This window comes from Chelonoidis abingdonii, chromosome 2 (genome assembly GCF_003597395.2).
Source record: "Chelonoidis abingdonii isolate Lonesome George chromosome 2, CheloAbing_2.0, whole genome shotgun sequence".
Lineage (NCBI taxonomy): Eukaryota > Metazoa > Chordata > Testudines > Testudinidae > Chelonoidis > Chelonoidis abingdonii.
This window is the reverse complement of record NC_133770.1, coordinates 292,662,166-292,676,324: the sequence shown is the minus strand read 5'-3', so window position 1 is coordinate 292,676,324 and position 14,159 is coordinate 292,662,166. Positions and strand designations below refer to the sequence as shown.

Genomic DNA, 14,159 nt, shown 5'->3' with positions numbered 1-14,159 from the left:
TCCATTTGTGCACAGCAGAAACACATCTTCTGAGTCAGCAGATTTTCCCTTTATTTTGGACTGTCTTTTCTCTCAATGTTTGGGCTTTTTTTCTCAGTTCTACATAAGTCCACCTGGCACCAATCACGTGCTGTCCACCATCAGATGGTTATTCAATTTTCACTTCTGTATTGACAGATATTTGAAGGGCCACATCAGAACCTTCCCACTAGTAAGGAAACCTACTCCTCACTGGCACTTAAAACTTGTACTTTCATCACTCATTAAGCCTCCCTTTGAACTATTGCTATATGTTCCATGTCTCATTTTTCACTTAAAGTTGCATTTCTTGTGGGCCATCACCTCAGCCAGGAGGGTAGCTGACCTGGTACCCCAATGACAGATCCGGAATACTCCATATTCCATAAGGACAACATCTCTTTCTGACTACATGTGAACTTTACCCCAAAAGTAGTTTTGGAATTTCATTAAACTAGCTAATTCACTTGTGTTTTTTTCCCCTCAAAACTTCATTCCTCTAGGAGGAGGGGAGACTACATTCCTGCCTTCAACCTGCAAAGGACACAACCAACCAGAAAACTAGCAGATTTTTTTGCTATAGCAGAATGAGTGTGAGGTCAAGCTGTGTCCTCTGAGGGGATCTCTAAATGGACCTCAGATTGTATCCTGCTCCGTTACCAGTTGTTGCATCTTTCTTTCCTTCACTGGGTGAGGGCTCATTTTACAAGAGCACAAGCAACTTCAGTGGAAGTACTTTTACTTGACATTTGCCGGGCAAGTACATGAAGTTCCATCCACTTATTTGTGAGATGGTATCCTCTAGTACAGAATTCCTCTGCTGACAACTTTTGGTACTGTGATCCTCCAAATGACTCTGCTGTCTGCATCCTTGCACCTTCCTTCTACTTGAGTACTGCTCATCATTCACCCATAGTGGAATACATATAGGGACCAGCACTTGTAGAAGAAGAGGAAGTTACTTACCTTTTGGTAACTGGAGAGTCTTTGAGGTATGTGTATTCCACTATCCATCCTCCTTCCCCTCTGCTTTGAATCTTTATTAGATTTGTGGTAGAGAAGGAACTGGAGAGGCCGTTCGTTTGCTCTGCCCTTTATGTCCTCAGTTGGAAAAAGAAGGGAGGGCAAAGGCGCGTGCACAGACCAACAATACTACTTGCAAGAATTCTCCAACTCTAGTCACATGAGCGGACGTGCACACTCACAGTGGAATACAGATAGGAACTACACATCTTGAAGAACCTCCAGTTCTTACAAGATAGGTAACTTCCTCTTCCACTACACACTAAATTTATCTTTGCAATTTGGAAGAGGATATAAAATGAAATTTTAATTTTTTAAATGTTTTATATGTAGGTTCACTCTAGTACAAAAAGAGAAACAAAACCACACCCCACCATTATCTCTAGTGCTTTTTCCAAGTTAAGATATTCAGCTTTTATATAAACACCAATATGTTGCTTATTTCGGATCTGTAGAAGAACCAAATGCAATTATATTTTTAAGCTACTTTAGGTTTTATTAAAAATGTAACAAGTGATTTCCTGTTTGTTTTATAGGAACTCATAAAGGATGGGCTGCAGTGCAAATGCGTTTGCTTCATGAGTTAGTGTATGCTTCAAGAAGAATGGGAAACCCTGCTCTCTCTGTCCGACACTTGTCCTTCCTTCTCCAAACCATGTTGGATTTTCTCTCTGATCAAGGTAGGATTTTTTATAGGTAAATTACTTTTTTCTGTATGATAGTGAAGATGTGATGTGATATGCTTTGAAATGTACTTAAATTAATATGTTCTAGAGATGTCATCTTAAAGGGGATTGAGTGAAAACTTTGTCCCAGGTGCACAGAAGAAAGACAAGGTGCAGTGAATGTGTTGTTAGTTAGGCCGTAACTTTATACGCTTAACATATCTGGGAATACTCAGCAATAAATTATGCTGTACAGGTCATCATTTCTTCCTTAATTGTTTTCACCTACTTGGGAGGGCTGCTGTGAGCCTGTCCTATCCTGGTCCCAGTCCATAATTGAGACCTTGCTCCTCTTTCCTTATATTAGGGTTCAGGGTGGGCCAAAAAAGGGATGTGATCATCCCACTGCACCAGGTGATAGGAGATTCAATCCTCTTTTCCTAGCTTCCTTATGGGCTACCTTCGACTAAATCCATTTCCAACTCCTGTTAATCAGGAAATTGTGTCCCTTTTTTATCAATTACCTGTACTGGACACAGGGAGAGATAGGAATTAGTTTTGCTTCATTCCCTCAACCCCAATTTGAGTTCCTGGATAGTTAATAGTTCCTTTCCTAATGTCAGCTAAAACTTTATCTACTCTCTGGTTGAGGAGGTGTATCCCATTGTCCCTGGATAACTCTGGTACCAGGTTTTATTTTATTTTATTTTATTTTGCGTGCAATCCACCAATCCTCTGAATTTCAGATGTTTCACACATCATCTGGCCTTGTCAACCCATGGAGGCCTGGGAGCAACCCAGCATTCCCTCTACTACAGCATTTCACAGTTGCTCCCAGGAAAAGGTCCTCCTAGATCTGATTTAAATCTCTGTGCCCTTATGATTAAATACACCCAATAACAAAATTTAAATAGTTTTTACTCCAGGTATACTATAATAATTTCTAGTGGCTTCTTTCTGACTGCCAGAGTATAAAAAGGGCATCAGCTGGTCCCAGAACATGCACCTTTTGCCACGCCAACTCAAATTCACCTAGTCACTAAGAGCCAGCTGTGAATCTCTGGGAAACTGGCTACTTGGATGTTTTGGCTCGATGCCGGCAGGTTCAAACATTGACTATGACTAAGGCTACGTTTATATCATGGAGGTCATGGAAGCATGGAATCTGTGACATTCTTTGCTTCAGCCCCAGGAACTTCTGGACTCTGGAGCAAGCAGCCACTGGAGCCCTGGCAGGGTCCCAGCTACGAGTGACAGTCTCCTAAGGGGGCCCTCCTTAGGGTTTCAGTGACAGGCGACAGCCTTGTGAGAGGGTGGGAAGGGGGCTGTCTAGGGCAAGTGGCTCAGGGTGTCCTGTTTTCTCTTTAAGAAATACATGGTCACCCTGCAGTTCCCAGCTGCTGTGAGTGGAGGTGGGGGTCCCCTGCAGCTTCCAACTGTGGCAGGCAGAGGGGGAACTCCCAGCTACCACGCTGGTGGGGGAAACTATGAAGCTGCAGCAGCAAGTGTCACAGACAAGTCACTGCTTCCGTGAATTTTTGTTTATTACCTGTGATGTGTCAATGACTTTTACTAAAAATACCCATGACAAAATCTTAGCCTTAACTGTGACTGGTATTTTGCTCTCTGTAGAGCCACCCCTCTGTTCAAGGTGACTCAGGGCTGCCTCACTACTGAGATCCAGCAGTGAGATTCCAAGGGGAATTGGCCACTCTACCTGTTGGCCAGATGCACAATATTTTGCTTGTATGGTGTCATAAGCATAAGTCCCAATTCTGAACCTTAGCATCCAAAATGTGGGTACCTGCATGAACCCTCCAAGCTTAATTACCAGCTTGGATCTGATAGCGCTGCCACCAGACAGGAATCAGTGCCTGCCTCACTCTGGTCTCCCCAAACCTTCCCTGGGGGACCCCAAGACTCAGATGCCCTGAGTCTCACAACAAAGGGAAATAACCCACTTCCCTTCTCCCTCTTTACCTCCCCCCAGATTTTCCCGCCCTGGGTACACTAGGAGATTTCCCTGCTTCCATTCCTTGAAACACAAACCCAGAGAGATTAAGTGTCTCTCCCCCTCACCCAGAGGCTATGCAAATTCAAGCTTAGTCAATCTAACACAAAGGGATTTCCCCCTCCCTTCGTTCCTTAGCCTTAACCAGAGAAAAACTCAAACAGGTCTTAAAAAGAAAGCTTTATAAAAAAAGAAAGAAAAAGACATAAAAATGGTCTCTGTATCAAGGTGACAATAAACAGGGTCAATTGCTTAAAAGAAAACATGAATAAACAGCCTTATTCAAAAAGAAATACAATTTAAAACATTCCAGCAAACTACACACATGTAAATACAAAAACAATATAAAAACCTATATTGTCTTATACCTGTACTTACAACTGGGAAACAGAAGATTAGAAAGCCTGGAGATAGAGAGATCACTCTCAGAGCTGAGAGAGCAACAGAGACACAGACAAAGGACACACACCCAAAAATTCCCTCCCTGAGCTTTGAAAAATCCGGTTTCCTGATTGGTCCTCTGGTCAGGTGTTTGGTTCCCTTTGTTAACCCTTTACAGGTAAAAGAAACATTAACCCTTAGCTATCTGTTTATGACATATGGTCAGTCACCAACTCCTGATTCACGTGATCCTGAAGGAAGGGATAAACATGAAGAGTTTAGCACATACCTCTGAATTATCCTCCCCAACAAGAGCTTCCTTGTATGTATTTGGATGCCACCACTGATAAGAATAACTGTTGGGTTTCTATTCTAAGCTGTTCTGTGGATGTAACAAATGCAGTCGTGAATTAATGGGATGCCATTTCACCAGGGGAATCCAAACAATACATGCTCTTTGACATTGCCATGAACTGAAGTTTCCTTTCATGAGGTAACTCCCTCCCCTGTGAAGAAAGTGGCACCTACACTAAGCAAGTCTGTACTACTTTGACTGGGCAAATCCTAGCCTCCCCCATGCTTTTGTAGTATTATGACTCACCTGAATGTCCCTTATGTGATTTTTTTGAGAGTCAGGGTGTCAGATATGTTAGCTCTCTCTTGCAGATCCCTTAATTCCAAAGCCGCATCTAAATCCTTTCCTTGCTAGAGAACTAAATTATTCCACATCCCCCATATATAGAATGTTCACAGTGCTAGTTGCTTTGCATTAAGACAAAATTGTCAATTAAAAACCAACCTTCCAGAGATCTAGAAGCACTAGAATGACCTCCGCACTGGCACTAACTCTCAAATTCTGCTGATCCCATATTCTGAGTGACTTGAAGAAGTGGCTGTTATCAACATGGACCACTGCTTGAATTGCCACTCTCATGCCTAACTTAATTCTTGCAAGTAGTCACTGCCACTGGGATGGGAAAAATCTCTTGTAGGGTTTATGTTCCCATCCCTTTCCTGATCCAGTAAGCATCCCTTGACAATGTTCAGCTGGACTCTGGTATCTCATGCTTCCCTTCAAGAAAATACTGTTGCACTGACTAAGGAATTGCCCAAGCCAATGAAAAACCTCCATCTCTTAATTTTCCATCAGTATATATTGTCTGGTTTTGATTAGGTAGGCAGCTGACTGTCAAATGTAAAATACCCCTTCCAAGGCCACTGCCTGGGTTATGAAATTGAAGGTGTCCACGCTTTGTAGTTCATGAAAAGTAATCTTCCTGGATGCCCTGGTCCTCCTAGCAAATATATGCAATTCTACCAGTTTATTAACAGTGAATAGAGATACCTGCCTGTATCTAACTAAGGGCTACACTCACAGCTCTCTAGTGGAGAAACTGTAGGTAGCCTCCCGGCCCTGCTCTCTTGTTGGAAGCACTCATACTAGCTGCCACCCTGGATTGCCCCACAATCGCACATTCTCTCTCTCTTTCTCTCTCTGCTGTAGGAAGACAGCCTAGCCAGCCACCCTGCCCCTACAGGAATCACTCTGCTGATTAGTGATTGATGAGATACTTCCTTTTGGTTGCCTGGTGTGTAAATATAATTCTCCCCCACTCACCAGTGTTCGTGGTGGCTCAGTGCACCCACTTGGTCTGTCCTCCCTCTCTTTTCTCTCTCATATCCCAAGTGCAGTAGGGCACCTTAAAGGAGCCCCATTCCCTTTATTTTGGGACAGCTAGGCAAAGACCCACCATATTCAGTTATGGTGAGCACATGTGAGGGGGAAAAACAAGAACAGTAATTTTGTTTTCTTCTAAAATATTTTTTTAATAGAGATTAAGGAATACAGGTGAAGAACAATAGTCGATTGCAAACTCTCAGATGAACTCTTAACATATTAGAAGGATAAAATTGCACAAGCAAAAGATAACTGAAATTAGCATAATAAACAAGCTGTTGTACTGTTTCTTAGCTTCTGTTTTGTATCTACACTTCATGTGTAACATTACAATGAAATATCTTAAAACGTTTTCCATATGCAAATAGGATTGACTGCCTTATGCTACAGTGTTTTCTTTGTACAAATTATGCATAGACACAAACATAAAGGGATTGATTTATGAGGGAGGATTAAAAAGTAATTATTTGTGTTGCTCAAACCATTACTAAGGATGTTTTTAGCTGTATGCAAGTCTTAATAGTGGGAGATGGTATCTGAGATGACATGACTGAAACTGAGTAATAGATGCAGTTAAGAAAACACATACTCCTAGACTGTGCTTGTCAACAGGTGTTCCCAATATATTCAATCTAATAGTTTGAATAGCCTTCTAAGGCGATGAGGCTGTGATGCCATCATTAAGTTTGACATATCAATCCTTAAGCAGCTGCACATAATAGAATCACAACGCAACAAGGTTTAACTAAGAACTACTTATACTTGCTGGAAGTACTGGAGGTTGGATGCACTTATCTGAATTTCCTCCCTTTTTCTGTCTGTATTTCAAATTACATTTCAGTGGAGTTTGTTTGCTGGGTTGGTCCCAGGATATTAGAGACGCAGGATGGGTGAGGAAGTATCTTTTATTGGATAGATTTTTGTTGATGAAAGAGAAACTTTCAAGCTACCCAGAGCTGCTCTTTTTAGGCTTGTCTCTTTCATCAACAAAAGTTGGTCCAGTAAAAGGTTGATCTCACTCACCTTGTCTCTGATGGAGTTGTCAGTACATTTGTCATTAAAGAGTAGTTAGAACATCAGTGATTGCCAGTGTTGTCAGCACGTTTGTCAGTTGTAGAATTAATCGGATTTAACATCGGTAGGATTTTTTGGACGGGAAAATATAAACAAGGCCCAAGAGGAAAACAAAAGGTGACAACTACTGTTACTCTCCTCTTGCCAGGTATTTGGTTTTTTGATGAAAAAATCTTTGATATAAATTTATTTATTACCTTAAGTAACACAGGACCCCATGATGAAAGTTTTTTTTATTTAAATAACACACCTATTTTCAAAGGCAAGTTCTTTGCTCCCCATAAATTAAATTTTTTTTTTTCTTTTTTGACATTGTTGCTTCTGTGTTGGAGATGTAGGAGAACTAAGGGAACTGAACGAAATAATTACACATCAAGAATTGTTTTAAGAATGACTTTCTTTGGCAGCTCTCCAGCAAAGAGAGCAGCTCCTTCGCTCCAAATGGAGTCACTCTGTTTAGTGTTTTGAAAAAGTCATATAGAAAGGATAGCAAACAAAGACACTAATTTATATGCCCAACAGACAAATTTTCTCTTGAACTCTTACGTAAATCTTGATATGCTGTTTTAATGATAAATTTATTTAAACAGAGTAAAGAAATATAGGCTAGTTCACTTATATATGCAATTAAAAAAACAAATAACATCTGTAAATCTTTTTTTTTTTCATGTCACTGTTCATTCTTTGACAAGTAATTGTACATGGACTGAATAGAGCAGTTAACTCGCAGCATGTCTTGCAACAGTGATTTCTCTTGGGTTCATTTTGTCTTTATAGCAAATTACTTTATATCTGAAGCACCAAACACAGAGGGGAAAAAAATGAACATAAGGGGAGTTCCAAAGCACAAAACCCAGAAAAGTTCATAATAAAAATATTTTGGGGAATATTTTAATTTTTAAACAAAAGGAATTGTCTCATCTATTTATTGCTTCATAAGAGTATTTTAGTCCCAGATTTTTAATAGAACGTAGGCATGTAACTTTTGTTGATTTTCAGTGGGAATTAAGTGGCTAAATACCTTTAAAATTTGGCTCCTAATGTGTCTTAGACATTAATTAATTCATCCTTACAGCATCTCTGTTTTAAAAACAGAAAGCAAGCCTCTAGAAGCAGCTCCTGTCTTAGATCTGATAAACTCACTACACCTAATACACCACTTTCATGGTGTTTATCCAGGAACAGTAGCATGTGAGGGCTCTACTGAAAACTTGTAACATCTTGCTGCTCATAATAATTGTCAGATGTGTATATGGGTAATATTTATGGAATAATCTAACTATATAGAAAAATATGCCTTATGGTCTTGGATTAAGTTTGTCACCAAGGAATCATATTCCTTGGTGATGGCCTATTCAAGTGGGAGTGATGTAATGAAATTGTCTGTCTATCTTAGCCCCACCTTAGAAAAGTCCATGGAAAACTGTCAAAGATAACTTCAAAAAATTGAAATCACTTTGAGGTAAAAAGGAAGATTGTGATACACATGGGGTCACCTTGTCTGCAAATAAAGACAAAAGATTGATTCAGTATATTACAGAGTGGAGAAAGACACTCTGCATCCATTCACTGAGGAGACATCTTGTTGGGGTGTTTCATGGAAGATTGGATCTTGGTTCCTGTCAAGCCATACAGTTCTACAACAGACTAGAGTTTGAGGGGAAACCTACTTTATTAGACAGAAAAAGTAACTATTAGTGTAGGGCAGGGGTGGGAAAACTATATAGCCTGTGGGCCACATCCGGCCCACCAGCTGTTTTAAACTGGCCCTTGAGCTCCCGCTGGGGAGTGGGTTCTGGGGCTTGCCCTGCTCTGATGCTCCAGTCGGGGAGCAGGGTTTGGGGTTGCTCCTTGGGGCTGCCGGAATCAGCGGCCTGTCCTCCCTCCAGCTCCTATGCACAGAGGCAGCAGGGGGCTCCAATCTGCATGCTGCCCCCGCAGCTCCCATTGGCTAGGAACTGCAGCCAGTGAGTGCTGCAGAGGCGGCGCCTGTGACAGGGCAGCACACAACAGAACTTGCCCTGCTGTGCCTCCTGCATAGGATCCGGAGGGGGGACATGCTGCTGCTTCTGGGAGCTGCTTAAGGCAAGTGTCGCCCAGAGCCTGTACCCCTGAGCCACTGTCCCAATCTCTACCCCCTTCCCCAGCCCTGATCCCCCTCCCACCTTCAGAACCCTTTGGTCCCAGCATGGAGCGCCCTACTGCACTCCAAAACTCTAATCCTCAGCCCCAGCCCAGAGCCTGCACCCCCATCTGGAGCCCTCATCCTCAGCTCCACCCCACACCCCCTGCCACAGCCCGAAGCCCCCAGCCATATCCCAACCCCAATTTCATGAGCATTCATGGCCCACCATACAATTTCTATACCCTAATGTGGGCCTCAGGCCAAAAAGTTTGCCCATTCCTGATGTAGGGCCTAGTTTATGTGGAATTGTTTTGTGTTGTAACTATTTGTTTCTGTCACTCTTATTTCTATTGGAATCTCCTAGTCTTTTTCTTATTTAAAGTTTATTTAAGTGCTGTGCATTATACAGGACCAGTGATAGAAGATAAAAGTGGTAAACTGGAGTACACTGCTCCTTTGGAAGCAGAGGATCTGGGATTTCTGTGAAGAGCCAGTGTGAACATCACAGGAGAACCATGAAAGAGGAATCTGGGACTGGGGTGCACCTCTTCTTAAACTGCAAGACAAAGACAGGGCTGGCATAGACTGGAGGAGCATGTTTGAATGGATGACAGTCTGGTGGTGGTAGGGAGCTAACACCCAGCTGCCAACAAAAGGGAGTGTCTTGCCTGTGGAAGTGACCATGTAACATAGTGACCCTCGGTTCTGGGTACCACAAGAATGGTGTCACATGCCTTACTTAGGCCTGGTCTACGCTACATGGTGAGGTTGACACAAGACAGCTTATGTCAGTCTAGCTGTGGACACTTCCCTTAAATTTGGCTCCCTGACATAAGTGCCTCTCTATGCAGAAAAACCACCTCCCCAATGTTGTAGAGTCACAACTGATAAAATTAGGTGAACGCAATGTCAATGTAGACATTGCATTGCTCATGTTGACTGGTACTGGCCTTCAGTATCTGTCCCACACTGCTCCATGTTGACACTGCAACAGTGACAGAACAAGGAGTAATGGTCTCAAGTTGCAGTGGTGGAGGTTTAGGTTGGATATTAGGAACAACTTTTTCACTAGGGGGGTGGTGAAGCACTGGAATGGGTTTCCTAGGGAGGTGGTGGAATCTCCATCCTTAGAAGTTTTTAAGGTCAGGCTTGCCAAAGCCTTGGCTGGGATGATTTACTTGGGGATTGGTCCTGGTTTGAGCAGGGGGTTGGACTAGATGACCTCCTGAGGTCCCTTTCAATCCTAATATTCTATGTATACAAACACTTTTGATGAGGATGCGCACTGCTGACACAAGGAAACAAGTGCATGCGCGCACACAAGCGATTTTAATAACTGAAGTGGCTGTATGCTGAGTGAGTTAGGTTGAGATTTTGTAGAGTAGACTTGATCTTGTTTCTTCCTTCAGTAATAAATATGCATAGTTGTGTGAATCGTGTTTGTTTTTCATCATGGTGTCTCGTTAGGCATGGTAAGAACCTAATGTGACTTAAAATAGTATCACTTCCCTAGATTTGCTTGGGCAGACTAAAGATTTGACCTATAAATTTTGTTTTCCTATATTATAGGTTTTTAATAATTTTGAGGATAAAATTACCTGGCACTTGATACCTTGAAAACACCCGTTTGTTCCCCACAGGCTGGAGAAAGAAGAGTCATGGTATGGCCAACCTTGATATTCATTAAGGCCACGTCTATAAGACGCGCCATATCGGCGTGTTACAATCGATTGCTCGAGGATCGATATATCGCGTCTCATCTAGACGCGATATATCGATCCCTGAGCGCGCTTACATCGATTCCGGAACTCCACCAAAACCAACATGGCGAGCCGCGCACATCGATCCCGCACAGTGAAGACGGGTGAGTAGATCGATTTTAGATAATCGATTTCAGCTACGCTATTCTTGTAGCTGAAATTGCATATCTAAAATCGATTTTCGTGCGTCGTGTAGACCTGGCCTAAGTGTTGGGATTGACCGTGTAAACCCCCACTCTCAAAAGAGGGGCCCCAGCTGCAGCAAATCTGCAGTGATGGGAAGGGAAACTAATCCTTTCAGTTTCCTTAGTTATAAAGAATGGGGAAAGAAAAAAAACATGGTTCTGTATAGAAGTAGCATTAATTTTTTTTAATTTTCACTTTAAAAAAAGTTGCTAGCTGTTCTTTAATGCTCCATGGTTAATAAGATGTAAGGATGTTTAAAAGCAACAGGCTAATCTTTGAACTGTTTCGTTAGTAGTAAAATATTTAGGGTTTTTATACAGGATCTTGGTCTAATATGGCCAGGGTAATTGAGAATTTCTTCCTACTCCTTCAAATAAATATTTTAAATTGCTCTATCTTGGATTGTTTTTAATTTACTTAATGTTTTTGATTCCAGGGCTTCAGTCTTGTTGCAGAGACACTTTTTTCCTGGTTACATTTATTTTAAGAGATAATTTGGAATTGGCTGGGCTGCATAATAAATTCATATACAACAATATTGTAATTCTGCACAGTAGAAATAACTTAGTGGCTCTGACATAAAGTGAAGGGGCTTATTTGTGGGGAAAAATGAGCTAGTTGGGTTTCTCTGTAGAAATTCAAACCTAAAATACTAGGGAATGAGGATTAAGTGCATACTCCAGTGTGCTATGCTTGGGTTTATGGTGTTTTAAACTAAGTTGTTCAAGTAACTAATGTGTTAATGGTGTTTTGGGAAAAAAACTATGAATGAAAACTTCAGGGACTTGGTAAAATGTCATTTAATATGCACATTAAATATGGTAAAACTTGTTTTAAAAGAGCAGCACCATGGTTTTTGAAAAGTGAACAAGCCATGTTTGCTTTTATAACAGAGAACATATGCATTAGTTTTGTGAAAAATTTAAATGTCAAATTATTCTTTAACATTGATAAATCTACAATTTGTATCTAAGTTAATATTTAAATTTTAAAAGTTAGAGTGCTTGTTAGAGAGCAATCCAAATCATAAAGCTAATGTGTATTGTAAGTGGAATTTTTCATATTGAGGTAAGGGTGAGCTATTACTTACAAGGGGGAGCGCAAAGGGTACTCCCTATAGAGTATAAATAAAATTCAAATTCTCAATGAGTTGTTACACTTTAGGGCAACTGCACCTGTTTCTTTGCTTCATGGTCCAGAAAGGGTACTCACTCTGTTCCTCAGCCGTCACTTCTCTTTACTGATCAGGGATTTTCTAGGCTGCCTGATTCCCTCCCTACATTGTGAGAACCCCAACAGTCACACTGCATAGGCAAGCCTGCCATGATTTCTCTCCAGAGGCTGTAAACTGGATAATTGTGCAGTTATACAGTACCACCCAGCTTTTCCTAAGCAAGCACATTTATTGTTAATGTGAAAGCTTTACAGATGTAGCCTTTATTGAAATTGAATTAATAGTTCTGTCAGTCTCCTTTTTTTTTTTTTTTTTTTTTTTTTTTTTTTTTTTTTACAGTTTTAAGATCAACAGGGTGAAGTTGCCCTTAGTGATTTTCTAAAGTTGAGAGGCTTTAGTGATTTTCTAAACTTGAGTAGGAACACACAAAGGACAGTAACCACAAACAGTCACAAGTAACGAATCTTGCCTGTAGCATAAGTTTTACTAAGCAGATGATTAAGGTTACAATCACAAACAAATATATAAAACCTAATAGATCATACTGTATTCCTACTCACATACGCAAAGATGATATAGTCTGGTGGATATATCAACAGGTGATCATTGATAAAGGGATGATTCCTCTTGTGGTCTTCCCAAAAGGGTCTTCCTACCCTATCCATGCCAGGAAGTCTTCTTTTTTATCCTGTTATGACCACACTAACACCTTATTCATAGCATGAGGGTTTCAGCCTTCTTTTCTTTATCTGTACTTTGCAGCCGATAAATTTTGGGGTATTCTGCTATTCATAGGTTGTTCTTAGTTTCCTTTATTCTTGTAAACATTTTAGTAACATTTACTTAAACATGTTACCATGGTAACCTGTGGTAAGAACAGAACTTGCCATGATGTTACAATCAGTTGCCTTGTAATCTTATTTTTTCTCCCATTATAACTTCCCTTCCTGCTACCTATGTGTAAACCTCATGTAAAAAGTATGTAATTATGTTAAATTTTTCTTTAGTGCAAATTCTGTCCAGATTCTAACATTTGTTGGAGCTACATTGCAAATGCTACCTTCTTAAAAAAAAGTATAATTTAGTTCATTACAACTTTAGAAAATGTGCAGTCTAATAAATTTTAATTAGTTTTACAAGTCTGATTTAAATCAATGATTTTTTAAAATGAGATTTAAATCACAATTTGCTGCACCACATGGCACTTTAAGATGACTTTCTAATCTTCTTAATACCTTAACTTGTATAACTTTGGGAATGACTGACACGCATTGCGCTGTGAGTTCCAGACTCAGAATCTATCTCCTCTAGGTGCAATTACTGCATGTATGCCCTGTAATTATAACCTGAGATAGTGGTGCCACAATCACTGTGGAGTGGCATATGTTGAGATTTTAATGGTGTACTGTAAAGGGTGACTTACCCTTGGGCTGGTAAGCCTCAGGGTAGGCTAGTCCTTATTACAAGATAAGTCCTATCTGAGAAGAATCTGAGGCAGCAGGAAACTGAAGAGGGGATTTGATAGAAGTAGCTGGGACTGCTGGCAGCAGGAGGCCTGGCAGTAAGGACTTGTCTTCACTACTGGGGAGATCGATGTTGCTGCAATTGATGCAGTCAGTGTTTGTTTGATTTAGCGGGTCTAGTGAAGACCCGCTAAATCGACAGCAGAGTGCTCTCTGGTTGGCTCTGGTATTCCAGCTCCCTGAGAACAATAACGACTGGAGAGCGTCTCTCATTGATGCAGCACAGAGAAGATATTGAGGTAAGCCGATGTAAGCCTGTCATAAATAGATAGCTAAGGGTTAATGTTGCTTTCACCTGTAAAGGGTTAACAAAGAGAACCAAACACCTGACCAGAGGACCAATCAGGAAACCGGATTTTTCAAAGTCAGGGAGGGAATTTTGGGGGTCTGAGTCTTTTGTCTCTCGGCTATGGGAGGCTTCTTTCTATCTTCAAGCTTCGAATCTTCAGTTTCAAACTTGTGAATACAAAGGTAGCAAAACAATAGGCTTTTATATGTTTTGTTTTGTATTTACATGGCTGTAGTTTGCTGGAATGTTTAA

The 14,159-nt window shown here is 40.9% G+C and overlaps 1 protein-coding gene across 2 annotated transcripts in view; it reads left to right on the top strand.

The window, feature by feature from the left end:
• The window catches only part of TRAPPC9 (trafficking protein particle complex subunit 9), a 908,789-nt gene that overhangs the window by 49,922 nt on the left and 844,708 nt on the right, over positions 1–14,159 (top strand). For both annotated transcript variants that reach the window (XM_075063274.1, XM_075063275.1), the window contains exon 9: positions 1,578–1,721. In XM_075063274.1, coding sequence (XP_074919375.1) covers positions 1,578–1,721 — 144 coding nt within the window. The remainder of the gene's footprint in view (positions 1–1,577; positions 1,722–14,159) is intronic.